Source organism: Haliotis asinina, chromosome 6, assembly GCF_037392515.1.
Source record: "Haliotis asinina isolate JCU_RB_2024 chromosome 6, JCU_Hal_asi_v2, whole genome shotgun sequence".
NCBI classification, from domain to species: Eukaryota; Metazoa; Mollusca; class Gastropoda; order Lepetellida; family Haliotidae; genus Haliotis; species Haliotis asinina.
This window is the reverse complement of record NC_090285.1, coordinates 29,820,345-29,847,333: the sequence shown is the minus strand read 5'-3', so window position 1 is coordinate 29,847,333 and position 26,989 is coordinate 29,820,345. Positions and strand designations below refer to the sequence as shown.

Below are 26,989 nucleotides of genomic sequence, written 5' to 3'. Positions count from 1 at the left end.
GCAAAGAAGCAATACCACAACGTCGGCAAGCCCACATTTATCCTCACAGGTCACTCAATCCACTCAGACTGAGAAAGATAGCATAGTAAGTATTAATCACGTGGATTTTGAATCAAAGACATCCCATTGGTCTGTCACCTTTGAATACGAGGAGGACTACCAAACGGTACCGGCAAACGTTGTTGCAGCATTACATGCCACCAGTGGTGATGTCACACAAGCTACAATGATCGAGGCAAATATTAATTCTCATCCCAACTTAAGTCACCTACAAAGGATCTGTCCAGATTTCACACAGATTTTTGACTACAAAGAAGATGATGTCCTTCCAGAAGATGAAAAAGATCGCCAAAAGATTCTACTTGAAGCCACTACCTTTGAAATTGATGATGGAATACTTTATAGATTTGTCCCACAGAGACAGAAGGGTCATGCAGATAAGTTTATTAAACAGCTGGCTGTTCCAAGAACTCTCAGGAACCAGGTCCTGAGATCCTACCATGATTCTGAGTTTGGCGGTTGTCACCATGGGAAGGAAAGGATGCACAACACCATGAGACCAAAATACTACTGGCCCAAGATGTACAGCGATATCGCTACATATGTCCAGACATGTGAGGTATGTCAACAAACCAAGAGGCACTATCACAGCAAGAAGGCACCCCTACGTCCACTACCTGTAGAAGAAGTCTTCACCCGATGGCATGTTGACATCCTTGGTCCCTTGCCAACTACACCAGACAAGTACAAGTTCATTCTGGTCGTCACTGATGCAGCATCAAGATGGTGTGAAGCCTTTCCCCTTAGAACACAAGAAGCCACAGACGTAGCAGATGTTCTCATGAGAGAAATATTTTGTCGGTATGGCGCTCCAAGGACCTTAATTTCAGACAGAGGTCAGAACTTCAGGTCGAAATTGATCAAAGCTATTTGTGAACTTTTGGCTATCAAATTCACTCATACTAGCCCATACCATCCCCAAACAAATAGCTGTGTAGAGAGGCTCAATTCCTACATCAATCAGTCACTAAGAGCCTATTGTAACAAAACTCAAAATGATTGGCCCCGGTTTCTTCCAGGCATTATGATGGCCTATCGGATGGCTCCAAATTCATCCACTCAAAAGTCCCCTTTTGTTATGCTTTTTGGCCGAGAAATGAGAGCTCCACAAGATGTATCATTAATTCCAAAGGAGAATTTAGGCCACAACAACAAAAGTTATCTTTCAAATTTGCTTGAGGAGCTAGAAATTACAAGGACAATTGCAGCAGAAAACACAGCTAGAGCAAAGGAGGTGTATTCTGAACAATATAATCGTAAGGCCAAAGAACCAGATTTCTCCCCCGGTCAAAGAGTTTGGCTATACTGTCAAAAAAGTAGAAAAAGGCCTTTGCAACAAATTAACCAAAAGGTGGTATGGCAGTTATTACATTGTTCATGTAGGTCCAAATTTCACGTACAAACTGCGCCGAAGTTCTGACGACAAATTACACAAACCACTGGTCCATGCCAATCGTTTGAAGCCATATTTCGATCCAGCTGATCAACCACAGTATCCACCAGAACCATACCTGAACAACAACAATAATATGGATTCAGACGTCATAGATGACAACAAGGGACAAGTCAACAACCCACAGCTCAACAGCAAGGATTCCCAGTCAACACGTTCAACCAATGATCAATCATCTACAGGTGCAGAACTCAGTTCTAAAACTAAGGCAGGCAATCCAAGGTCTAGAACCAAAAAGAAGACAGGCATACAGGAAAGCAAAGCAGGACCTAGTACAACAGTTTCAAACCAGGAGCAGAACAAACCAGGCCCAAGTAAATCCACCAAGGGAAAAGGAAATACAAACAAGGGAAAACGAGGAGTAAACAGGAAACATCATCAGCCCAAATCAAGGCCACAATCAGAATCAAGTCAGATTGAACAACCAACCCAACAACCAATGTCAAGCAAAGAAGACAAGGTTTTCAATCCTGATGACATTCATTCAATTCTTACTTCCAAGAGAGCAAACAACAAAATCTACTACAGGGTGAAATGGAAAGATCCAGAAAGAGGAAATACATGGGAATATGGCAGCAGCATTCCTGATGCAATTCGAAGAGAAATTCACGTGAAGAAAAACATGTCAGGAAAACGGCGAAAACAGCCACTGAAAAATCACAAATTCTTCAATCAAAAAGAATCAGCAGAAGAAAATCAATCAGTGAATGTTCTGTCACAGAACTTCAAACGGCACTCAACCATAGCCAAACAGCAATCGACCATAACAGCTCCAGGATTGAATACAGACCCATATCCAAAACACACACGCCAAGTCAATGAGGCAATAACGGAAGTTTCGGCCATTGAAATAAGTCAAGGAGAGTGCTTTGTCTCGGTCACTATTGACAATAACTATTATTGTTCTTGTAATGAGCCTACTAATGTCCATGATGATTATACTTATGATACAGTTAATTTTGAATGTGTTCCTCTCCATCTCATGCAGGACTACCTCAATGAGAGCTACGAAGATGTAAAATTTATGCTCAAAACCGCCACCCCTGAAGAACATTATCAAGATGATGACTCTCCAATTTTCAAATCCAGCCGAAAGACTATATCGTACCACCCCTGCCAAGATCCAACTTTCTACGGAAATTTTGCTAGAAGCGCAGACTTTCTTTATTATTCAACAACAGATGATAGAATCTCCCGACCATTCCAAGGAGTGTGCGCGACATGCACATCTGGTCGTGAGATATCAATATTTCTGCGAAGAGTACAGGATATTCTTTTACAGTACCATCTCAAATAAGAGCTAATTCCTTGTTAATAATATTAAGGTTTGTTGTCGTGTCATTTCACATTGTGTTACCTGAAGACACTAGTTGTGAACAAATGACATCAGCCTGATCACCTGAGTTATTTGCATCAAAACAAAGTTTTGAGCATTGTTCTGATCAACCAATCTCAAACGTGAAATGAGGTGAAATGAAGTACTGGAGTGCAGAAACGAAACAAACCTATCGCGAAACGAAAACGAAGTACACCGTACAGAAACACAACAAACTTATCGCGAAATGAAAACAAAGTACACTGTACTGAAACAAAACAAACTTATCGCGAAACGAAAACAATGTACACTGTACTAAAACAAAACAAACTTATCGCGAAATGAAAGCAAAGTACACCGTACTGAAACGAAACAAACCTATTGCGAAACGACAGCGAAATACGTCGTACCGTAATGGAACAAACCTTAAACAATGCGAAACGTAAAATGAAATACAGCGTGCCAAAAACGGAATGAACAAAACCAATGCGAAAAGGGAATAGACCGAAAATGAGCCAAGTATACAGCTTGAACTGATACTAAATGAACAAAAAATTGAGCGAAGTAAACTCAGTTAAGTAAACCAAAGCCAAAATAAAATAAAATAAAACAGAACTAAAAATCACTAAACAAATTAAAGGTGTTAGAACTAATGGTTCTAAACAAAATGTACTTGTATGAGCTCAAAGAACAAATGCACTTGTTAAATGCACAAGCACATGTATATATGTTTGCTTCTACATAATATTTCTCTCCTAACATGAGATACTTACTAATCCATGTACATTGCCCATGCCTGATTCCAGGTCTTGACTTCATATAAGAGACATTTTACTAATAGACAATTTATTTTCAGGGCAAAATATCCTTACGTACATATTCTGCACAAATCGAAATAATTTACATGTATATCGTTGCCACTAACTAACTCTCATTTGTTTTGTATTTTTCATACAAATCATCTGTCTGCATGGGATAACGGACACGTCAACTCCAAAAATTAGGATGTGGAACCATCACAAGGCCTCTTGGAGACATCAAGAACCAGCACAACTAGCCAAGACAAGCCAGATTCCACATCCTGACACCCTGACGACAGCAAAAAGAACCTGTGCCCCTATATCAGAGAGAGACAATAATATATTTAACTGTCATTTATTATTCTAACATTATGATGCAAGTGTCCATCAACTAAATTTTTACCATTTTCCACATTTTCTTTTGTACAAGTTTGGGGACCAAACTTTTTCAGACAGAGGGGAAGTTATCATGAAATGATAATTCATACCAAAATTCATTATAAATGGTAACCAGTACAAGCAATATATTAGCATTCAAATATTAGGAAAATATGAATATAGAATATTAGTTTCATCATGTATCAGTAATAGCTTAGACAAGACTCCTCTCAAAAGTAGTAAAGCTTATCTCACAGACATTCTATTGAAAAAGGTATAAGTTATGACCACACAATTTCATAGTTAAAATCCTAGCCTGAAGTAATCAGAACACCACTGTAAGACAAACCATTCACTAAGACAAGGGTAATGTCTAGACAGGTTAATAAACTGCTATGATGAGGTAAACATGCCATCACCTACAGTAAAATAACATTATGCAAACACCAGTTAAGGGTCGTTAAAGATCCAGCCCAGAGTAAGCAATCAAGCATCCAGTAAATGTGCCAACAAGATTAATGTCACTTAGATAACAGGATTAAAAGATTAAGTACTCCCCCTGTCTGGTCACTGAAGTTGTAATGGTAGGACACACCCCATTTTGTTTATTCTGTATTTTATTGGCTATTGTAGGTTACACCCGTTTTTGCATCAGTCAGCAAATCAGAATCTTTGTATTGTTTTAAATTGTAGTTAAATAGTCTCCAACTTCATTTTGTCCATCAGTAGGGTTTAGACTCCCAACACAGGTCAGCTCTAGCCCTCAGCCCAGAGGGTTGTACCGACTCTCTGTGGCCACCCTTGTTACTCCATCTCTTGTAAATAAAATTGTAATTAGCTTCTTGTGACTTCGGACTCTTTGCTGAGTTAATTCCCCCGAGCAAACCAGCACGCCAGTTAGATAAGGGAGCTCACTGGTACCCTCACTTGGACCCAAGATCCATATCATAACAGTACCAAAGGAGAGCAAGCTCTTCACATCAACCAGTTGGAGATGAAAGCGGTCATTCGTGGGTTCCATCACTGGGTGACAATGTTGAAAGACAAACTACTGATGATACACACAGACAACTCAACAGTGGCCTTTAACATAAACAAACGGGTCAACGAGATCACCATCTCTTCTACACCTGACATTTCAACTCTGATCTAGTGTGAATCTCCAACTAAAAGCATGTCACATACCAGGAGCTTGCAACATTATCGCAGATGCCTTGTCTCGTCCTCTTCGTCCATCACCAACAGAGTGGATGCTGCATCGGGAGGCGTTTCAACTAATCAGCCAGACATTCGGATCGCCGCAAATAGACTTATTTGCAACAAGGTTCAACAAACAGACAGCAACGTTTGTATCACCAGTACCGGATCCATTAGCCTGGGCAACCGACGCACTCAGCATCCCATGGGAAGGACTAAAAGCATTTGCATTTCCCCCTCCAGTGCTGCTACCAAAAGTCATCGAGAAAATAAAACAGACCAAGAGGCTACAACTGACTTTGGTCGCGCCTTATTGGCCAACGAGACATTGGTTTCCAACACTCATAGAAGAGTTAGGACAACCAGTACTACAACTACCAGATTGGAAAAATCTTCTTGTTCACCACACACGAAACCCATGTGTATTCCAACTTCACGTGTGGAGCGTATTAAAAACTGTTTGAAACACAGAGGATAGTTGGTGAGCGCAGCTAAAGCTGTTACATTAGCCTTAGGGAAATCCACTTGCACCCTTTGTGATGACAGATGGAAGCGGTTTGAGACGTATCCCAAGAAGAAAGGTTTCACGATTTTAGATAGCAGAATATCTATGTCACCTACGGCAGTCCAGAGGTCTGAAAGGTTCTACATTATCTACATATTTGGCAGCTCTCAGCTCAGTCGTCACCATGGAAACAGGAACCAAGTTGACTAAAGTACCTGAGTTCCTTGCCTTACTACACTCTTACAAGTTGGAAGATCAACAGTGTAGATTTAGAGGTCCAGCATGGGATCTAAACATCATACTTCAACATCTCACAAGTGAGGTGTACAAACTGCTTGATCGGACCTCAGTCGAACTGCTAACATGGAAGACGCTGTTTTTAGTTGCCTTGGCTACAGTTGCACGGATGTCAGAAATTCATGCTTTAGACTTTAACCACACAAGTTTCGATGCAAATAATCAACAGACAGCCCATCTGGGTTTACGATGAGATTTTATTGTGAAAAATAAATTGCCAGGTCAACCGGATAGACAATTTCACATACCGGCATTATCTTCAATATTAGGACCACAGGATACTCAAGATTTATCGTAATGTCCAGTGAGAGCCTTGAAGATATACATCGCAGGTACTAAGTCTAGAAGGCAACGGTTCAAGCGTCTGTTTATCCCTGTATCCACTGAGACACCTACGGAAGTATCCCGCAACACTATCTCAGTCTGGATGAGAGCTGTTATATTGAGGGCCTGTAAAGCAGGAGGATTGGATCCTCTGCGAGCTTCCAACCCACACAAAGTTAGAGCCTTGGCTTCTACACTAGGGCTACATAGTAATTGGTAGCTATCAACTATAATGGAGGGCTGCTTTTGGAAGTCAAACATGGTGTTTGCCAACCATCATCTACGAGATATACCCACGGAGGACCTCTCATCAGTTTGGGCCATTTGTCGTTGCTCAGCAACAAACAGTTCCCCGAAGGCATTGAGTTCACTCACCCGTTTTATCACGTGACTTTTGGAAGCCAGACACTCTGCGGCATAATGGTGGAAAGTCCATGCAGGCGTCTTAAACAGACCAGCATGAGTGATTAGGACCCTGTACTTGTAATGTAGATACTTGTACATGAAGAAGGGTCGCAACTAGTCTTGATTTCAATATCTCGACAATTAGTTGCATCAGACATTACTGTCGATGTCACACATTCAAGTCAATGAAATCTTCGGCTGAAGACAAGTTCAACTGGGTGTGATCCCCCCAGAATCTACAATGAATATTAGAAGAACAGGACCATATTGTTGCCATTACAAGATCCCATTTGGGGGGAAAATTATTGGATGTAATTTTGACAGACAGCAGAATCCAGCGTGGCCTGACCCACCGCGGATTCTGTAAGCAATTAGCATGAGTCAGGATAAGGAAAAATGTGTAATTTTCTGAATAAAATTGATGTTTTATACTTATCCTGACTCATGACAAATCCCTCCCAGCCGCCTCACACAGGCATGCTGAATTCCTATATTCGCATGTCGGGTGATATACAAGGAGAGAGTAACAAGCATGGCCGGTCACATGACCTAGGTGCAGGAAAAGGGAGGCTACACATGGGTGAGTGTATTTTACATCTGCTTCTTTTCAGAAGGGAACTTCAAGGGATTTCAGGTGTTCCACTACCTTCGCCAGGGAAGAGGAGATAAGCAATTAGCATGAGTCAGGATAAGTATAAAATATCATGTTAATTAGAATTACATACAGAGGGACCTTTTCTCTTCTCTGCTGGTGTCTGCTGCTTTCTGTGCTCTGTCAACAGGATGTCTTGAAGTAGTTTGGCTCAATCAGGAATTGAGCAATAAGTTACCAAATGTTCACAGACCTCACAAAACAGTTTGCATTTATGCTTTCTCATAATCCATTTTGAAATCATTTCAGGGGTATTATAAGCATGGACGAAGGTGAAGAGATGGTGCATCAAGTGAACACGAAGCGTCAGGGAACCTGGGCTGATAGTGATGTGGAAAAGTCTCTCAAGAGCATCCTTATCTTCTGTAGACATCATGGTGGTTTGTATATACAGCACATATCAAAGCATTTAAATCAAAAGCCATGGAAAATGATTAATTATATGAAGGTTTCATGTTGCACCTGTCACAAAAACATATGCTTGTGACAGTAAGTGTGAAAGGTATGTCAACATGTTTTTATATTGATCCTTTACTTCAAACCTGTCTCTGCAAGACATCCTGTGAACATTTGTTGTCATCATACCAACATGTTGAAACTTTTCATGTTTGGGCTACACAGTTGTAGGGGAACTGACAACACACTTGAGAGTATCCAACCTCTAACATGGCAGCATATTGTGCAGCGTACTGATTTAATTATGTAAGCATTACAACGGTAGCTTTACATGCGATATGAAAGAACTGAACTGAGAAAGTTATGGCCTGATTAGGCCTTAAATAATGAAGTTGAAACTTTATGTGACTGTTCCCACCTGTGATGATGTCCTACATTCATAACAGGCCTGAATCATATTTTCAATATAGCTGCAACATCATAGATGGCCTTTAATGAGGCTTTTTTGTTCATCATGTTCCTAAGTATTTTACTCACCTCCTATCATCATTATATACATACTCTCCTTATTCTTCAACTGCAGAAATCGAGATCGAAAGCTTGCTAACCTAACACTCACCAAGGTGATTTGATTTAAAGACATCCAGGTGAGCAGTAAGGTCACTGCAGTCTCTTGTGGCCCCATGGAAAAGTCATTCCTTTCTTGTTCGTGCACCGAATCAGACCTGGATTTGAGATCTCTCTACTGTAGTTATTTTTTGACTGCAGATGTATATTTTGCCTTTTTGTCAAAATTAGTTTACTACCTGGTATGGTTTAGTTTGCTATCTTTAAATAGGAACCTACTCATCGCTGTTGAGCTTTTTGTTCTTGTTGGTGTTTTTATGTGAGTTTTTCTGCTCTCGTGCTTTTTGAGTGGACTCTGTTATTTTTGGTTCGTGTTTTGATATAGTGGACTGTAGGTCCTCATTCCTCTCTCTCATTTGTTCCTCCCTCTTGCAGTGGGGGAGGGAGGCTTTGTGCTCTTTTTGTCTGTACTTTTTTGACAGAGATTTGTTGTGTGTGATGTCCAATTTGGTGGTCCCACGTGACCTGATTGTTATATACAACTTTATGAACTCAGTGTTTCACCAGTCACTTCAACACACCCAGATGAGGCCTCCAGCTGCTCTTTGACCTCCTGTTCTGTCTTCATCATCCTCACAACATATTTTGACGAAAAAAACAGATGATGTGGAGATTGTAGACAAATCTCGAACTGAGATGCACTTAGGCATGTAGGCTGTTTTTGGTTGGATGGTGGATAGGCTACAGACTTCATGCCCTTCTCCAGCCACAGGAGCTTACCATTTGGGACTCACCAGATCTTTGTCTTCCATCTCATCCTATTGTCCGGAATATGGTTGATTCGCTTGATGAAGAGTTTGCCAAGTTATCTCTAAACCGTAACTTTAAGGCAGCTAAAGCTCACAGAGGTGATTATCCTATTCACTCTTTGGACTTCTTGGACCAGGCTCTTGATGAGGAGTTGAATCATCTCTCCTCTACATCTGTCTCCTCATATTGAGTTCCTAATTCTAATTCTAATGACATTGAGCTGAAGAGAATGTTGCATTTCTTGTCTGCCTTGGCCCCTGTTACTGAGGCTATCTCTCAGGACTTGGAAGAAGATGATATTTCCAGGATTGATCATCTTACGATGATGATGAGATGGCAATATCGTCCTCTGGGACATTGCTGGTCATGTGGCATTGGCTAACACCACTGCAGTGTGTCAGTCTGGCTTTCTTTCTACATGTGCTTGGGAGCCAGAGTTTACCAGAAAGTTGCTTCGTCAGCCCTTTTCTGTTAGATGCCTGTTTAACAATCATCCACAACATGGCCACGTTCAACTATCTTTTCCTTGTGGATCCTCCTTATTTTTGCATGGTTTCTTTGGCACTGCCTTATGAATCATTGGTATCATCAAGGCTAGTCAAACAGAAAGATTTTCTCTCTGGCTGTTGATTCAACTAGGTTGGTTGATCAATTAGGCAGAAATCACACCTGGAGCCTTCTCAGACCTTTACCTTCATAGGAGGTTTATTCCTCACCGATAAGGATGGGCTCAACATTCCTCCCAACGGATGGGTGAAGATTGGACTGTGTCCACAAGGGCTTGACCCAGGTCCTCAAGTTGTTCGAGATACTGGATCAGGCTGAGGTTGTAGTTCGAGCAAGGCACATTCCCGGTTGCAAGAACGTTATGGCAGATCAGATGCTCTTGTCGGACCAGGGAAACCATCTCCCTTGGAGTGATGCTTCATTCAGACACTTTGGCTCTCATTTGCCAGTCCCATGCAGTGTCTAATTTATTTTTCAGAAGAAGTTGGCCCTTGGCCCATGGTTAATTAAAATAGTGGGACATTTGCCACTGTAGGTGGGTCATCAGAAAAGACAAGGGAGACAATGCATTCACTCTGCAATTTTTATGAACTTGTCATGCAAATAGCTGTGCAGTTGTATCAATGAAAGTGTTAATTTAAATTGAGTTGCTGGCTTTTCTTTACCAAGAAACATATTTGTCAATGCCATTTTCATTTGTCCCTTCAACAATTCAGCTTGCACAGCAAGTTTATGGTCAGCACTGTCTGTATGTCTCTTTCTTGAGCATGGAACTACAGAAATTATCAGTTCCATCAGTGAAAACATTACGTTTTCCATTTTTCAGACAAAGTGCACAAGTGATTTTGTTTTTACACTCATTATAAAGGAAGCCACAGATACAAGCCTTGCCAGTTTGTTTGGAACAAATGGGTTGATGTTTTGTTCTCAGTTTTAACACTGGTCGGTTTATCACAGGCTTTTGATAGTTTCATCTCAATTATTAATTTAGAACTGTCATCACTTGACTTTGCAATGGTTTTGGCATTTTCTCCTTTCTGCTTTTCTTCTTTTTTGTTTAGAAAAAGGCAGCAGCAAACGACTTTTCAGCTATGTTTTATGTTGTTAACTGCACACTCTCTTTTCAACTTCAGTTACCGCCCTTTGATTTAGACCTGGGAAATACACTGGTAGGGGATGTAATTCATAATGTATAATGAAACATCATCACTTGAATAAGCTACATACTATAAGCTCCATGCACTGATTTAGGCACCGCTTTAGATTTGGGGAAATCGTGTACAGCATTGCCGGGATGATGAATGCTGCTATATTGCCTATATGTTTTTACATGATTGATATGAGTTAAATTATTTTTATAGTGCGCCAATCAGACCCACAAGTTTAAGGGACAGTGTGTCCTTTTTAACTGTCATGCACCAGTGGCACAAGGGCACGGTCAAAATTAGACTGCCTATGTTAGACTTGTTCACCAGGTGTCAGAACAAGCAACTTCCTATTTATGTATCTCCAGTCATGGATCCAGGCGTGTGGGAGGTGGATGCCCTTTCTCTCTCTTGGGAGAATCTCGACGCCCATGTCTTCGCACCTGGTTCGCAGTGGAAGCTTGTGAATACTAAGTCAAATGATAACAGAGCACTTTTCTTAAATTTTATTTCATAGCTTTATTCCCAAATATGAATAACCCCAATTTGCTCAAATATATTTACACATACCAACTACGACATTAGAAATGTCTTCAAAAAGGGCATCATTCAAGTGTTCAAATAAGACACTATCAGAGTGTGTCCTAGAATGACACAACAGTACTAGTGTCCAAACATAATACTACAATAATGTGTCCAAAATATGACACTACACCACAGATACACCAAATGTGTAATCTCCATCCTTTTCAACCATATGTCTACAAACTAGACCACTCCCAAAGACACCCAATTAAACATAGAGAGAGCCACCAAAGTGTGACTGCTCTCATTCAAGTCGAACATCGAAGAGCCACAACCACGTGCTAATCTGCACGTGTTTCAGCAGAAAAGTTCAGCTGCAAAATGCGTTCCCGCGAACGTTACTGTGTCCATGAACGGGGGTTGTTTGGGCGAATCCTTCTGTCCATTCCCCCCTCCATGATAAAACTATCATTCAACTTGAGCACAAAATCAAATCTTAAACAGTTCAATATTTGATCACTGAAAAAAAAAGAAGAAAAAATCAAGTTTTATCATCACGCTATATTTCTAACAGTAAACTCTACACCCACAAGGTTGGACTTCATAGAATTTCTGAAAATAACGTCCAAAGAATCAGGAACATATGCTACATGAAATAAAGGCACATGTAAGTCCACATCTGAAATGAGATATTTTTTTAAAAAACATGAATATACACATAAGTCCAGTTTTGGAAATAAAGCATATTTTCAAAAACACATATATACATACATATTATTCAACCTGCACAGATGTAACACCAATCCTGGAATTCTTTTGAACATGAATCACATCTCAGTAGTATATAACACAACACTCACTTTACGTCTGTTTTTCCTCATTCTTCTTTTTCACTTATTGTGTCCTTTCTCTTCATCTGTCTTGTCCTTCCTCTTTATCTTCTCTTCATCTGTTGTGTCCTTCCTCTTCGTTTCTCTTGTCCCTCCTCTTCTCTCTATTTCTTCCTCTCCATCTGGTCCTGTCCATCCTCTACATATATCCTCTCTCGCTATCTCCAATGGACATACTTTTGATACTGGCCTTGTTATAATTTTCGTTTCAGTTTTTATGTCCACTACTCGTACATGCCCGTCTGAACCAGGGTATGTTTTGACAATTATCCCAAGGTTCCAAGTACTGCGTGGTGCATCAGGTGAAATGACTAGTACCACATCATTAACACGAAGATCTCTGCTGGGAGTGAACCACTTCTTTCTACATTGAAGAGAAGGTAGCCATTCCTTCATCCACCTTCTCCAAACATGTCGAACTAGTTCTTGAACCCTTCTCCATCTCTTTCTGGGACTGAACGAGGTAGTGTCTACCGAATCTGGTGCAAAGATTCCTCCACACTGGCCATGTAAGAAGTGGTTCGGTGTTAATGGAACATCATCAGCAGGATGTACACTTTGATATGTAAGAGGACGTGAGTTAATGAGTCCTTCTGCAGCAACGAAAGCGGTTGTCAACCCTTCATCGGTAATATCTCCAGAACCAAGTATAGCAAAAATTGCCTTCTTCGCTGATTTAATCATTGATTCAAACACACCTCCGAAATTTGGAGCCTGAGGAGGATTGAAAAGCCAACGAACACCCCGATTTGCTAAAGATTGTTTCACTTTGTCTGAATCTAGCTTTGAAACTAGTTGCTTCATTTCATTTGCGGCCCCAACAAAGTTGGTACCATTGTCAGAAATCACTTCTGATGGCAATCCTCGTCTACTTGTCATTCTAGAGAAGGCATTGAGAAATGAATCTGTATCAAGGGCATATGCCATTTCAAGGTGAACTGCTCTTGTTGCAAGACAAGTAAACAGGCAAAGATAACGTTTGTTTCTTGTTTTTCCACGTCCCTGAATTGTCATAAATGGACCCGCGAAATCCACACCTGTTTGATCAAAAGCACGGAGAGAATGCCTCAGACGAACCTTCGGTAGTGGAGCCATGATTTGACTGACAGGCTTTGCCTTTCTACGACGACAAAATGCACATTCGCGTTCCCATTCCCTTATTTCCTCACGTGCAGCAATGATCCAAAACCTGCTTGACAACATGGACAAGAGATGATTTGTCCCAGCTGCATGATTAGCATCTTCATGGTGTTGCTTCACGATCAGTTTGGTGACCCTGTTCTTTCTTGGCAAGATAATTGGAAATCTTGCTTTATAAGGCAAAAACTCAGCATGCTCAAGTCTGCCACGTGATCTAATGAGACCATCATCATCAATGAAAGGATCCAGACCTATGAGTTTGCTACTTTTGGATAAGGGCTTTGAAGCCTTTAATGAAGAATACTCCTCTGCAAATGCTACTCTTTGCATTTTGAAAATTATTTGCTTTTCTGCATCAAGAATCTCTTCTGCTGATAAACAACCTGTCAATCTTTCAGAAGAATCAGAAGAGATATTGTTGACAAATCTATACACCCAAGCTGTAATTCTGACAAGTTTGTTCCAACATGAAAAATCTGATGGTTCCACTAGGGAAACTGAATTTGAATATGCTGCCAGAGTGCGAGTTTCTTTGATGTTTTTTGAGTCAACAGTATTTGTTGATTCTAACTTCAATGGTTGTTCTGGCCAATCACATTTTTTCATTTTTAGGAACTTTGGACCACAATACCAGGTCTCTGACGACAAGTTAGGAACTGCTGTTCCTCTGGTAAGTATATCTGCCACGTTCAATTCTGTAGGAACATGCTTCCACTGTGATGGTTCAGTATGCTCTTGGATAAATCCAACACGATTAGCCACAAATGTTTTGAAATACCGACTGTGGTTTGTTATCCAAAACAAAACATTCAAGCTGTCAGTCCAAAAAGTTGTACATGAGATCCCTATTTCTAGAGCGTGGTCAACAGACAGCAGTAACTTAACTCCCAGTACTGCAGCCATTAATTCAAGTCTTGGGGTCGAGACTGTTCTCAAAGGAGTAACACGACTCTTGGCTGGCTGGAAACCTCACCATTTTGGTAAGTATTTACACAGTAGACAACTGCGCCATAAGCATCTTCTGACGCATCCACAAAAACATGCAACTGTTGTTCCTTAACTGAAAGGTTCAGTTGCAAACATCTAGGAAACCTTAACTCATTCAACTCTGACCTTTCTGAAAGCCACACTGATGCCTTTTGTTTCAGCTCGCCAGTGAGTTCATCATCCCAATCCAGTCCACAAAGCCAAAGCTTTTGCATAATAACTTTTGCCCGAATATGAAACGGAGAAAGGAAACCAAGTGGATCGAACAACTTTGCAAGTTCCCTGAGAAAACCCCTTTTGGTCAGTATGAACTTATCATCTGAGGAGGAACTTCGAAAACAAAACTCATCATTCTGAGCAATCCATACAAGTCCAAGAGACTTAGCAGACGGCAACTCATCTTTTATCAAGTTGACTTCTGATGCCCTATCTTCTACAGGAATGATCTCTAAGACTTCTGGTGAATTCGACAACCACTTTCTGGACTTCATTCCAGCTTTGCCCCAAAGTTCTGTAAGTTGTCTATACAGAGTCTTGCCTTCCTTAACATCTTTCACCGAATCCATGCTGTCGTCCATGTATGTTGACTTGCAGACAGTTTTTGCAGCTTTTGGAAATGTATCTTCATGTCTACGAGCATTCTCTCTGGAGATATATTGTGCGAGGAAAGGTGAAGCATTTACACCAAAGACAACCTTTGTGAATTCATAAATGTGAGGGATTTTTGTTTCATCCATCGATCGCCACAAAAATCTGAAGAAAGAACGATCTGCAGGAGATATGCCTATCTGTAAATACATTTCTGCAATGTCACACACTAATGCAATGGGATATTTGCGAAAGCGAAGAAGGATTTCAAACAAGTCACCTTGGAGTTTTGGACCTTGATGTATGGTATCATTAAGAGATATACCCTGGCACTTTGCTGATGCATCAAAAACTACTCTCACTTTCGTGGTAGTCCGATCTGGTTTTACAACTGGAAAATGTTGCAACAACCACTGATTCCCTGACCAATCTACATTTTCCACAATCTCAATATATCCTTTTCTGAGGTAATCTGTGATAGTTTTCTCATACATTTCAGCAACAACATTGTCTTTTGACAGTTTCTTCTCAGTACTACATAACCGTTTATAGGCCATATCATAATTTTCCGGGAGAGACTGAGGTTCAGCCTTCCACGGTATGCCAATTTCATATCTGTCATTCTCATATTTGATGGTATCTTGGACAGATGAAATGACGGATGCATCTTGTTTTGTGAATACAGGACCGTTAGATGTAAGGTCGTCTACTTCCCAAAACTTTTGAAGCATTGAATTGAGTTCAAAGTCCTTTTTTGACCCAGCTGTGAAAAAAGTATTGGAACTATGTTCATTGTTATGACCAGAAACGTTTCCAACACAAGTCCATCCCAGTGGGGTTAGTCTAGCGATAGTTTGCCCCTCACCTCCAGCTACATCCTTGTATGAACGATGGAGTTCCAGGTAATCCATTCCAATGAGTAAGTCAACAATCAGTGGAGTCTGAACTTTTGGAAAAGGTATTTGTTTCAAGTGTGGCCAATGTTTCGAGTTCTTTTGCCAGTCTACAACTTTCATCTGGCCCGTAACTCTGGTTGTGGTCAAAGCAGAAAGAGACATATTAATTGCACCATCCAAACTTTCAATACCAAACTGAACAGATTGCGAAGAAAATTTTTCATTTTGACCATTGAGTACATTGACCGAGACCATTTGGTCTTGACCCATCAAACCAAGTTGACAAGACACATCTTCATTGATGTAAGTCTGAGTACTTGCATCGTCAAGCAATGCATTTATAACAATACGCTTGTCACCATTTTTTACTACAACAGGTACCGTGCGCAAAGAGACAAGCTCTGTCTTGTGACTATGTGTAGATGACATTGTTGTGACCCTAGAGTCACCTTGAGACGTAACTGATGTAAGTTGCCTTTCATTGCAAGAATTGTCTATGGACTTGACAGAGTCACTTTTAGCATTTTTAGTTGCATTGCTGCGGATACTTGAATGTAATAAGTGATTATGTGGAGCGTCGCAATTGTCAATACCACAAGTGTTGGTCAAGTTGCATTTCTTGCCAAAATGATTGGAACCTAAACATCTGTAGCAAAGATTTAGCAGTTTTGCTATTTCCCATCTCTTTGGTATGGGCATAGATTTGAACTTAACACAGTTTGTGATAGGGTGGTTCATTTGACATATTCTACACCTCCGGCCAGTTTCAGCTTGTTTTCCAAAAAACGACCCAGGTTTTCGTACATCTCTAGTCATTGTTCTACCCATTTTGGAAACCCCACGAACAGTTTCTGAAGCAATAGTACGAAACTCTGCTTCCATCAGTACCCACTCACGCAAAGCTTCAACTGACTCCTGTCGTTGAGTCTCATAGATCCATCTTTGGTAATTACCAATCATTGATTCCGTCATTTTCTTCAGTAGCTGTACATACAATGAACCATAACCCAACTCCTCAACCTTATCAGATTCTTTCATGTTCACAACTACCACATCCAACATATCTGCAAATCGCTCGACATCAGCTGCACTTCCTGGACGAACTGGTCTGAAATTACATATTTCCTCTAGTTGCAATGCAATATGACGTCGCATTCCCCCAAACTTCCTATCCAACCTCTCTAAGGCAACGTCATATGCAGTGGCGCTGTGCCCTAAATCCTGAATGACCTTCAAAGCTTCACCCCCTACGTACTGATGCAATTGAAGCAGTTTGTACTCTGGAGTTGCAGGTGCTTGGTCTATGCAAGCAATAAATGCTGCCTTCCACGCTTCATATGCTTTAGCATCACCAGTAAATACTGGTATTGATACACGTTTTAACTGTTTCCACATATCTTTGCCAATGTCATAACAGTGAGAGAGAACATGTGGGTTCTGATCAAAGCTATCAATAGGTTGCCTAGAAGCTGGAGTTTTTGGTAATTGTAACTGTTGTGGTGTAGGAGATATTGATTCAGTTTTATCTCTTGTAGAGCATTTCGATGAAGCATCTGACCTTGATTTTAGATAACCCTGGGCTTCATTTTGAACCTCTGTACCTACTTCATCCAAATGTTCTCCTTCAAGCATAACCTTCTTGCTATTGTCTTTATCACCTAAACACTCAAACAACTCAGAGAGCTCAACAATAACCTCAAGGGCTTCAGTCTGACAATCATTGACCTTATCAATGGCATCCCTAACATCTCTTCGTGACGGGATTTGTTCACTATCAATCAGTTTCTGTAACATGTTCTTTGATTTAGTAAATGCAGATTTCACAATCATTTTTTGACGTTTTAGTTTCACAACTTTATCTTCGTCATTATTCTCATCTTGTCTTGAGGACGGAAGGGAAAGGTTTGCCGCAGTTTCTAATGTGATCTCATCACCAATACTAACTTTCCTGATCCCTTTCGGGGACTTATCACTTGACTGTGACATTTTGAATTTATCAGATCTATTCACACTATATACAATTTAAAAATAACACACACTGGGACACAACCAGTGTAGTTAATCACTCTATTTTTTAACAACCACCAGTACCACATCCAGTGACCGAAAACTATGAAATAAATATAAAGAAAGTGTTCAACAATGCATGATTAAATAACCACGCTCTGCTACCAATTTTGGTTCGCAGTGGAAGCTTGTGAATACTAAGTCAAATGATAACAGAGCACTTTTCTTAAATTTTATTTCATAGCTTTATTCCCAAATATGAATAACCCCAATTTGCTCAAATATATTTACACATACCAACTACGACATTAGAAATGTCTTCAAAAAGGGCACCATTCAAGTGTTCAAATAAGACACTATCAGAGTGTGTCCTAGAATGACACAACAGTACTAGTGTCCAAACATAATACTACAATAATGTGTCCAAAATATGACACTACACCACAGATACACCAAATGTGTAATCTCCATCCTTTTCAACCATATGTCTACAAACTAGACCACTCCCAAAGACACCCAATTAAACATAGAGAGAGCCACCAAAGTGTGACTGCTCTCATTCAAGTCGAACATCGAAGAGCCACAACCACGTGCTAATCTGCACGTGTTTCAGCAGAAAAGTTCAGCTGCAAAATGCGTTCCCGCGAACGTTACTGTGTCCATGAACGGGGGTTGTTTGGGCGAATCCTTCTGTCCAGCACCTCTGGTACTACTAACGGAGGTGGTCGCAAAGATAGGACAAACCACTTGACTGAAACTGCTTTTGGCCTGCAAGGGTTCGGTTCCCCAAACGAAAACGTCTTGCCAACACAAACCCAGTTTGTCTGCCAGGGTGGAAAAATCTGCTGTGGAATCCTCACAGCAGTCAACTTCACCTGGATATGGAGAAGTTCAGTCTTGGCATTTGGGTCATCTGCAGAGGGCGAAAGGTTATACGATTGGTGGGTCAAGACTCATCTCTCTTGCTCATCGAGGTTCAACAAGGGGGCTTTATGATAACAAATGGCTTACGTTTGAACAGTTCTGTTCATCCCATTCTGTGTTACCAATGGAGGCCTCGTCTCAATTTTTGGCAGAGTTTCTCCTACATTTGCGGTATTGTCCTAATCTTAAAGGTGGCACCATCATGACCTACCTCTCGGCTATCACCTTAGTGCTGGCAGTGAAAATGAATGTATGGGTGTCTAAGGTCCCTAAGTTGAAGGCTTTGTTGAAAGACCTTACAGTCACCCAGATGTTTTCAATCAAACCACCTTGGCGCGTGTTAGGTTAGCAAGCTTTCTATCGCAACTTCTGCAGGCTATTTTCAAAGAATAAGGCAAGTATGCATATAAAGATGATTAGAGGTAAGCATGTAAAAATCGAAAATACTTAGATTTTACCTAAATTTTTACTAACCTCTCTGAAGTTACTTTCCTAAAGTCACTTGCCTGTTACAGTTTAGATTTTGTGCTGTCACACTGTTTGTTGTATATTTTAAGATTAGAAGTATTGACAACAGGTGAGGTGTAGTTTTTGTCCTTGTTTGTTATGTATTTGTAGATATCAGTATTGACTGTAGGTGAGGTATAGTGCTGTGGCGGTATTTCTTGTGTAATTGTAGGGATCAGTGTTGACAGCAGATGAGGTATAGTGCTGTGGCACTGTTTGTTGTGTATTTGTAGGGATCAGTGTTGACAGCAGGTGAGGTATAGTGCAGTGGCACTGTTTGTTGTGTATTTGTAGGGATCAGTGTTGACAACAGGTGAGGTATAGTGCTATGGCACTGTTTGTTGTGTATTTGTAGGGATCAGTGTTGACAACAGGTGAGGTATAGTGCTGTGGCACTGTTTGTTGTGTATTTGTAGGGATCAGTGTTGACAGCAGGTGAGGTATAGTGCTGTGGCACTGTTTGTTGTGTATTTGTAGGGATCAGTGTTGACAACAGGTGAGGTATAGGGCTGTGGCTCTGTTTGTTGTGTATTTGTAGGGATCAGTGTTGACAACAAGTGAAGTATAGTGCTATGGCACTGTTTGTTGTGTATTTGTAGGGATCAGTGTTGACTACAGGAGAGGTATAGTGCTGTGGCACTGTTTGTTGTGTATTTGTAGGGATCAGTGTTGACAACAGGTGAGGTATAGTGCTGAGGCACTGTTTGTTGTGTATTTGTAGGTGTCAGTGTTGACAGCCGGTGAGGTATAGTGCTGTGGCACTGTTTGTTGTGTATTTGTAGGGATCAGTGTTGACTACAGGAGAGGTATAGTGCTGTGGCTCTGTTTGTTGTGTATTTGTAGGGATCAGTGTTGACAACAAGTGAAGTATAGTGCTATGGCACTGTTTGTTGTGTATTTATAGGTGTCAGTGTTGACAGCAGGTGAGGTATAGTGCTGTGGCGGTATTTGTTGTGTATTTGTAGGTATCAATGTTGACAACAGGTGAGGTATAGTGCGGAGGCTCTGTTTGTTGTGTATTTATAGGTGTCAGTGTTGACAGGTGAGGTATAGTGCTGAGGCACTGTTTGTTGTGTATTTGTAGGGATCAGTGTTGACAACAGGTGAGGTATAGTGCTGAGGCTCTGTTTGTTGTGTATTTGTAGGTATCAGTGTTGATAGCAGGTGAGGTATAGTGCTGTGGCACTGTTTGTTGTGTATTTGTAGGTGTCAGTGTTGACAACAGGTGAGGTATAGTGCTGTGGCACTGTTTGTTGTGTATTTATAGGCATAAGGAAGTTCATTGTGCCCAAAATCTTCTTTCCATTCATACACTGGCCTAGTAATTTTACATTTAAGAATGTATTTTTTCTTTACATTTGGCAGAAAGCATCAGAGGTTTAAGATGTGATGGTAAAATCTAGAACAGTATATACAAAAAAAACACCATTTATTGATGTCCCAAGTGGTTTGGCATTTTGACTAGACATTATTATCCCCCCAGCAAGTAATGCTGGGGGCTATAGTCGACGCCTCCTCCGTCTGTCCATCCATCCATAATCATTTTGTTTGCGGACCATAAATCAGAAACTTTCAATATTTTTAGACCAAACTTGATAGATATAACAATTTCAATCTATAGTTGTGCCTTTTGCTATTTACAGTTTTGGCATTTATATTTTTTTTTGTTTTTCCATGGAACATTTTGGTGTTTCTTTGGTTTCCGGAGCAGAACTAAAAAACCGTTTAGTATTTTTTCTGAAGGACTTGGTAGATATATCAATCAGAACCTAAAGTGGTGTCTTTTGCTATGTACAGGTTTCTGTGATTTATTATTTTCTCGGTTTCCATGGAAATGTTTCGGACTTAGTTTCAAAATGGAGGGATGGGCTTTGTTTCCGGAGCAGAACTCAAAAACCATTCAATATTTTTCTGCAAAACTTGGTAGATATATCAATCAGAACCTAAAGTGGTGCCTTTTGCTATGTACAGGTTTTTGTGATTTATTATTTTCTTGGTTTCCATGGAAATGTTTCGGACTTAGTTTCAAAATGGAGGGATGGGCTTTGTTTCCAAGCATAACTCAAAAACCATTTCATAATCTTTCAAAAGATTTTGGCAGATATATGAGAAAGATCTTGAAATTGTGACTTTTGCTGGTTACAGGTATATGGCATTTATATTTTTAATGAATTCCATGGAAACAATTCAAACTTTGTCTAAGGAAACATCAAGTAACTGTCAGATGATTTGTCCTTTCAAACATGTTGGGGCCGGGGGGATATGTCATCTTCTGATGACTCTTATTATCAGTTGGTTGTAGAACAGATATGTTGCAGTATCATCTCCAGAAGTACAAACCTATAGGTTTGACCTTCTTGTCAGTATTTTGGAAGGATAATATATGTCTGAATTCCAGATTTTTACTGTAATGTATATTTCAGTGCCACATCGTCAGAAGAATCTGCTTGAAGCAGGAGCTGCCCACATGCGCTACTTGGATGCTTTGAAAAAGGAATTCAAGGTATAATCTTGTAAACGTATACATGCCCAACTCAGCAACTTGGGTTGTTTTTCATATTTATTAGCCCTTCTGTCAAACAGATTTATGCTATTTGAGCTACCCAGTTCACTATTTTTGTCAGTACTGTAACCTGAGCTTGGCTAGAACACTTCGGTGATGAAGTGATAAACCATGTGACAGGTAACATCAATTTAAGAACAGCAACAGGAAACAGACACTGCCACAGAGTTCATGCCGAGGAGGATAAGATAACAATGTATGATCAAATAGAAGACATTTGGTTTCTCACATAACAAGTTCATATTAACACATAAACATTTCTCATACAAGTGCATGTTCACACATGAACTGTTCTCATACAAGTAGTACATACTCACACACAAATGTTTCTCATACAAGTACATATTCACACACAAATGTTTCTCATACAAGTACATATTCACACACAAATGTTTCTCATACTGGGTGTATCCTCCTGTCTTAGTTTACAATCATCATGATTTTATGTCACTCTTAGCAATGTTCCTGCAATATCATGGCAATGGACAAGAAATGATCTTCACACAGTGTACTATTGTGAAGAACTTGGGTCTCCAGTATGATGTCAGATGCTTAAACCACCAGGCTACCACAGTGCCCCAAAGATATGCTGAATTTAGAATTGCTATCAATATCAGTAAAGTTTAATGTGGACAAGAGATCATTGATATGTATTGTTTGATACTAGTACATCAATTTTAGAATACATATACACTCAAGGGTAATTATCTCTTTATCATGCAATGTAATCCTTAAAAAGTGAAAACTTTGCCCATAGCACTATTCACTGAGGTAAGGAATATATATCTTCAGTACAGAGCTCTATATATTTCCCTGTATGTAAAACACTACACTGGAAATCATTGTAGCAAGGTATTGTAGGTTTTATATGTAAATTTTAGAAGTGATTTTAAGAGATAGACTACTTGCCTGGATGAAAGTAAGTTTGTTTACCAATTACTGTATTGCCACACCAAAGACCATGGTTTGATTCCCACCATAGGTACCATGTGTTGAGCCCATTGCTGGTGTTCCCTGCTATCATGTTGATGGACTGTTGCTAGAAGTGACGTAAACCAGTGCTCATCCACTCACTTTTGTATCTCTGTATGGAAGTGTAGTAATCTTGGATGCAGTGTCAAACCTTTCTCAACTCACCTCACATCACTACCAGCTCGGGTGAAACCATTTGTTTACCAGCATTGAATATAATGGTTTATGAGCTTGTTCATGTTTAGATTTGCTTTATTACGTATTTATCATTGTGTCACATTTTCCTGGGTTTTTTTCATGTAGACCAGTTATAAGTATTTGCTATTAGCTTCGGTAAAACAGAACAGAACACACAATTCTGTGTATACCATTTTCTGTATTACTTTTATTCTTATATTTTGTGTAATTTGTGCAGGAAATATAGGTCACTTACCAAGCATTTGTTACCCCCAGTCAAAAAATACCAAAAGAAAAAAACAAACAACAAGACAATATCTTCATCTGACCTACAATGTAGTATCAATAAGTGTTGACTTAAATTTTGAAATGGGATACGTTTGGATTGTATTTCCTGTGTTAGCCTCTGAGAGCAGTATGGCTTGCAGCCAGAGAACAAGTATCAGCAGTAGATGAACTGGACATGGCCACAACCCGACTTCGTGTTCGCCTACAAGATGAACCTCAGGCAGAGATCCCTCAGCCCAATATAATAGAGAGAGGACAGGTATAAAACTTCACTGCACCTTTCAAAGCCTGAGAAGACATGTATGATATTGGCAGTAGGCATGGCAGTGAATGATTATAGCTTTATGTGTATGTGTATGACATTGAATGCTTGATGTGTGACATGTAGACATCCATCATCATCTCTCACCTTTTGCTGTCATTTACAATTTCTTTTGAAATAAAATGTCTTCACATCTCACTCATTGGTTTAATCTACATGGTTAAGTGTTAGATACCACTGAACATTTATGTTATATTTATGACATGCCATATGTCATCCAGTTTCAAACTAACAGATATCTTCATCATTCTCAATTTCAAATGTTTGTAAGTATATTTCTCTTGTTAGTACATCTCCAAGTGATTAGGCTTGGGCAAATAAGCTAAGCCGACATGAGAAAACCAAAGCACCTGGGCTCTTACACAAGAATTCTTTATACAGGTTAATTAATTGTCAAACAGGAATGTAACAGTGTGTGTGTGGGTGCGTGCGTGCGTGCGTGCGTGCGTGCGTGCACGCGAGAGAGAGAGAAGGGGGGTTGTAGGGGGTCTGGGTGTAGGTGTCTGTGCAAGGTTGGGGTTGGGTATATAGTGTGTTAAGGCCGGACAAATTTCTTTTCTTGTTTTACAGATTTTTGTCCTTTGAAAACCTAAAGGCAGGCAGGAAAAAAATTAAAATGAAATTTCCAATCAAAGTAATATTCCTTCTAAATGCTGTAAGTATTTTACTTTTGGTAATTTATGAAGTAAATATAGGTGAAAAAAAAACATGAAAAGTATTTTCTTGTGAATTTACATTTTTAGCCAATAAAAACATTAGGATTTTATTTTTTGAGGAAATTATTTTTTATGTTTTTTCTTATTCTTGAAAAAATATGGCAGGCTGATTCGTGAAACAAGAAATGACTGGCCTGAGCCTCCCATACTGTCTAAAATTTTTAATTAAGGTACGGGTAAGTAATTAGGTGGTATGGGATTTTCACGGTTAACAGATTAACAGATTTTAGGCAGTATGGGAATGGAAGAGTCCAACTTGAGACATGAGAGGGGTGGATAACATCAAGTCTTTGAAGGGCATTTAGAAGTGAAATACATAAGAATGAAGATATTATGGATATCAACTTCTTTATTATGAGAACACAAAGTTTCGGAATTAATGCTTACTCCTTCCTCAGGTGAAGGAGAATGGGGTACAGAGCTATATTTATATATGTACAGGTAAAACAATAACAAAGTAACAAGTGAAAAGAATTAATGAAAGCTGGAAGCCAGTATAAACAAGAACTGATAGGAAGCTGACAGTTATGATAACAACGATGGAAGGCAATGGTAATACATTACAGATGATAGGATATGTTTACATAACACAGATTTGGGATAAGGATGATGTACATGATTGGGGATAAGGATCAAAGCCAATGGTGATACATTGCGCATTAATTCATGATGTTTACATAACACATGATTGGGGATTAAGGATGATGTACATGATTTCCATGAGGGTTGATGGGCATGATACATGAGGGTTGATGATGTACAAACACAAGTTGCTAAGGATGTACACGAGTAGATTGGCTATACATTGGTACACTGTTGTGTAAACACTAATGAATTACTTAGATAGAATGTACACAGATAGATAAGATTAATTTATGAATAAGTCCCAGGCACTTGGTAGGTACAGTCCTTGGTCACGGTTGATTGTTGGTTTCTGTCTCCGGATCTCGATGGCCTCTTGTAGTTTCCTTTGGCACCAGTTGTTGTTGTTGGCAGATAGTATCCTAGTATCTCCCATCGAATGGAATGTCCAGGGTTCTTAAGAATGTGTCTGAACACATCTCTGAACACATTCTCAAGAACCCTAGCGTCCATCCTTATCCCCAATATGTAGGGGCTAGGAGGGTGGCTGCGGTCTGGTCCGATCTTCACTAGTCGATCCTCTACAGTCTGTATGGCATCCTGACTCGCAGCAACGCCAATATGTTGTGTCAGCCTTGGTTCTGTTGATCCGCCGTGGTATGCATGTCGTCCGCTGCGTTGATGAGGTAGGAATGATACAGCTACTGCCGCGTTTGCCATCTTGAGCAATGACTGACACTGTCGGAACTATTTATTTATATATAGAAATATATCCTTCTCAATGCATCAATTTCCTTGATGTTCAGGTTGATGTTCTGGTTCTTTGGCATTTGATGTGAATAGCTTTTGAGTTTTATTTTGATGAAGTCCTTTTGGTTGTTGGCAAGAATGGTGATAGTCCAGTTTGTTCGGTGATGACGATTTTATTGGATGTGATGAGAGATGGCCATTTTATGGTCGAAATTCTTAACTTGGGTGTTGTTGGGTTGTTTCTCCTATGTAGCTCTTGTCCAGTTACAGCTTATTTGACAAATAACATGATTTGATTGTTGATGGTTGTGATTTTCTTCCATTAACATGGAGAAGGTTGTTGAGACGGGAGGATGAGGAGTAAGAGATATCTTTATATGCTTGTTGTTTTAGAAGTCTGCTGATTTGGCTTCATGGTTTGCAAGTGTAGGGAATGGATATCTTGAAATGTTGCACTTGAAAAAGGTGATGTATATACAGTGTTCCCAGAAATTATTGAGAAAATCTTTGTTTTTTTTCTAATGATGCTAAGATTGGAAAAAGGGCTTTCACTATGCACTAAGCATACTAAATAAGGGATACAACTCTTGAAGGCTTAGAAGGCAGCTCATTACGTCAAGAGTTATCTCCCTTGTCTGAGCAGACGGCTTCCTGTGTTGACAGGGCAGAATTTACAGCAAGAGAGAAAAGAAAGCTCATTCTAGATAATTTTGAAAGGCGTGAGGCTGATGCTAAAGTGTTAGCTTGTAGACATGGTATTCCTCTGTCTACAGTATACAGAATTTTGAAGAATATTCAAACTGGAACCAGGATAGAGCACAAAGCAGGGGCAGGTCGGCCTAGGAAATTCAGTGTTGTGGATCGCCAAAGACTTGGGCAGATTGTGAGTAGGGGCAAATTGAAAAGTGTTGAGAACATCAGAAATGAAATGATTAGCAGAGGAAGTCCTCAGGTATGCAATGAAACAGTTAGGCAGGAATTACAGAGACTTAATTGGGTGAAAAAACGTGGAATTCCCTCGTGGAATTCCCTTTGTGTTGATGAAAGATGCACAAAAGGAAAAACGTTTAAACTGGTGTCGGGCTCATGAAAATCAAGATTGGGATAATGTTTTCTTTTCGGATGAAAGTTCTGTTTAGCTTTTCCCTAATTGTGTGAAAATTTGGATCAAAAATACTGTCAAACCTATCTACCAGCGGCCGAAACATAGCCCGAAGTTTCACATGTGGGGTGGCATATCGGCTCGCGGAGTGACGCCATTGTGTGTTTTCACGGGAAACTTGCCAAAAGAAAGATATGTTGACATTCTACAGGGTCACCTTCTTCCGACAGCACAAACATTGT

At 39.9% G+C, this 26,989-nt stretch overlaps 1 protein-coding gene and 1 pseudogene across 1 annotated transcript in view; both read left to right on the top strand.

The window, feature by feature from the left end:
- Window positions 1-26,989, top strand: part of LOC137287583 (E3 ubiquitin-protein ligase SHPRH-like) — a 192,413-nt gene that overhangs the window by 138,093 nt on the left and 27,331 nt on the right. Inside the window, exons 23-25 of the mRNA XM_067819951.1 lie at window positions 7,636-7,766; window positions 21,699-21,778; window positions 23,391-23,534. Of these exons, the coding sequence (XP_067676052.1) occupies window positions 7,636-7,766; window positions 21,699-21,778; window positions 23,391-23,534 (355 nt within the window). The remainder of the gene's footprint in view (window positions 1-7,635; window positions 7,767-21,698; window positions 21,779-23,390; window positions 23,535-26,989) is intronic.
- On the top strand, window positions 5,409-6,549 carry LOC137286648 (uncharacterized; annotated as a pseudogene).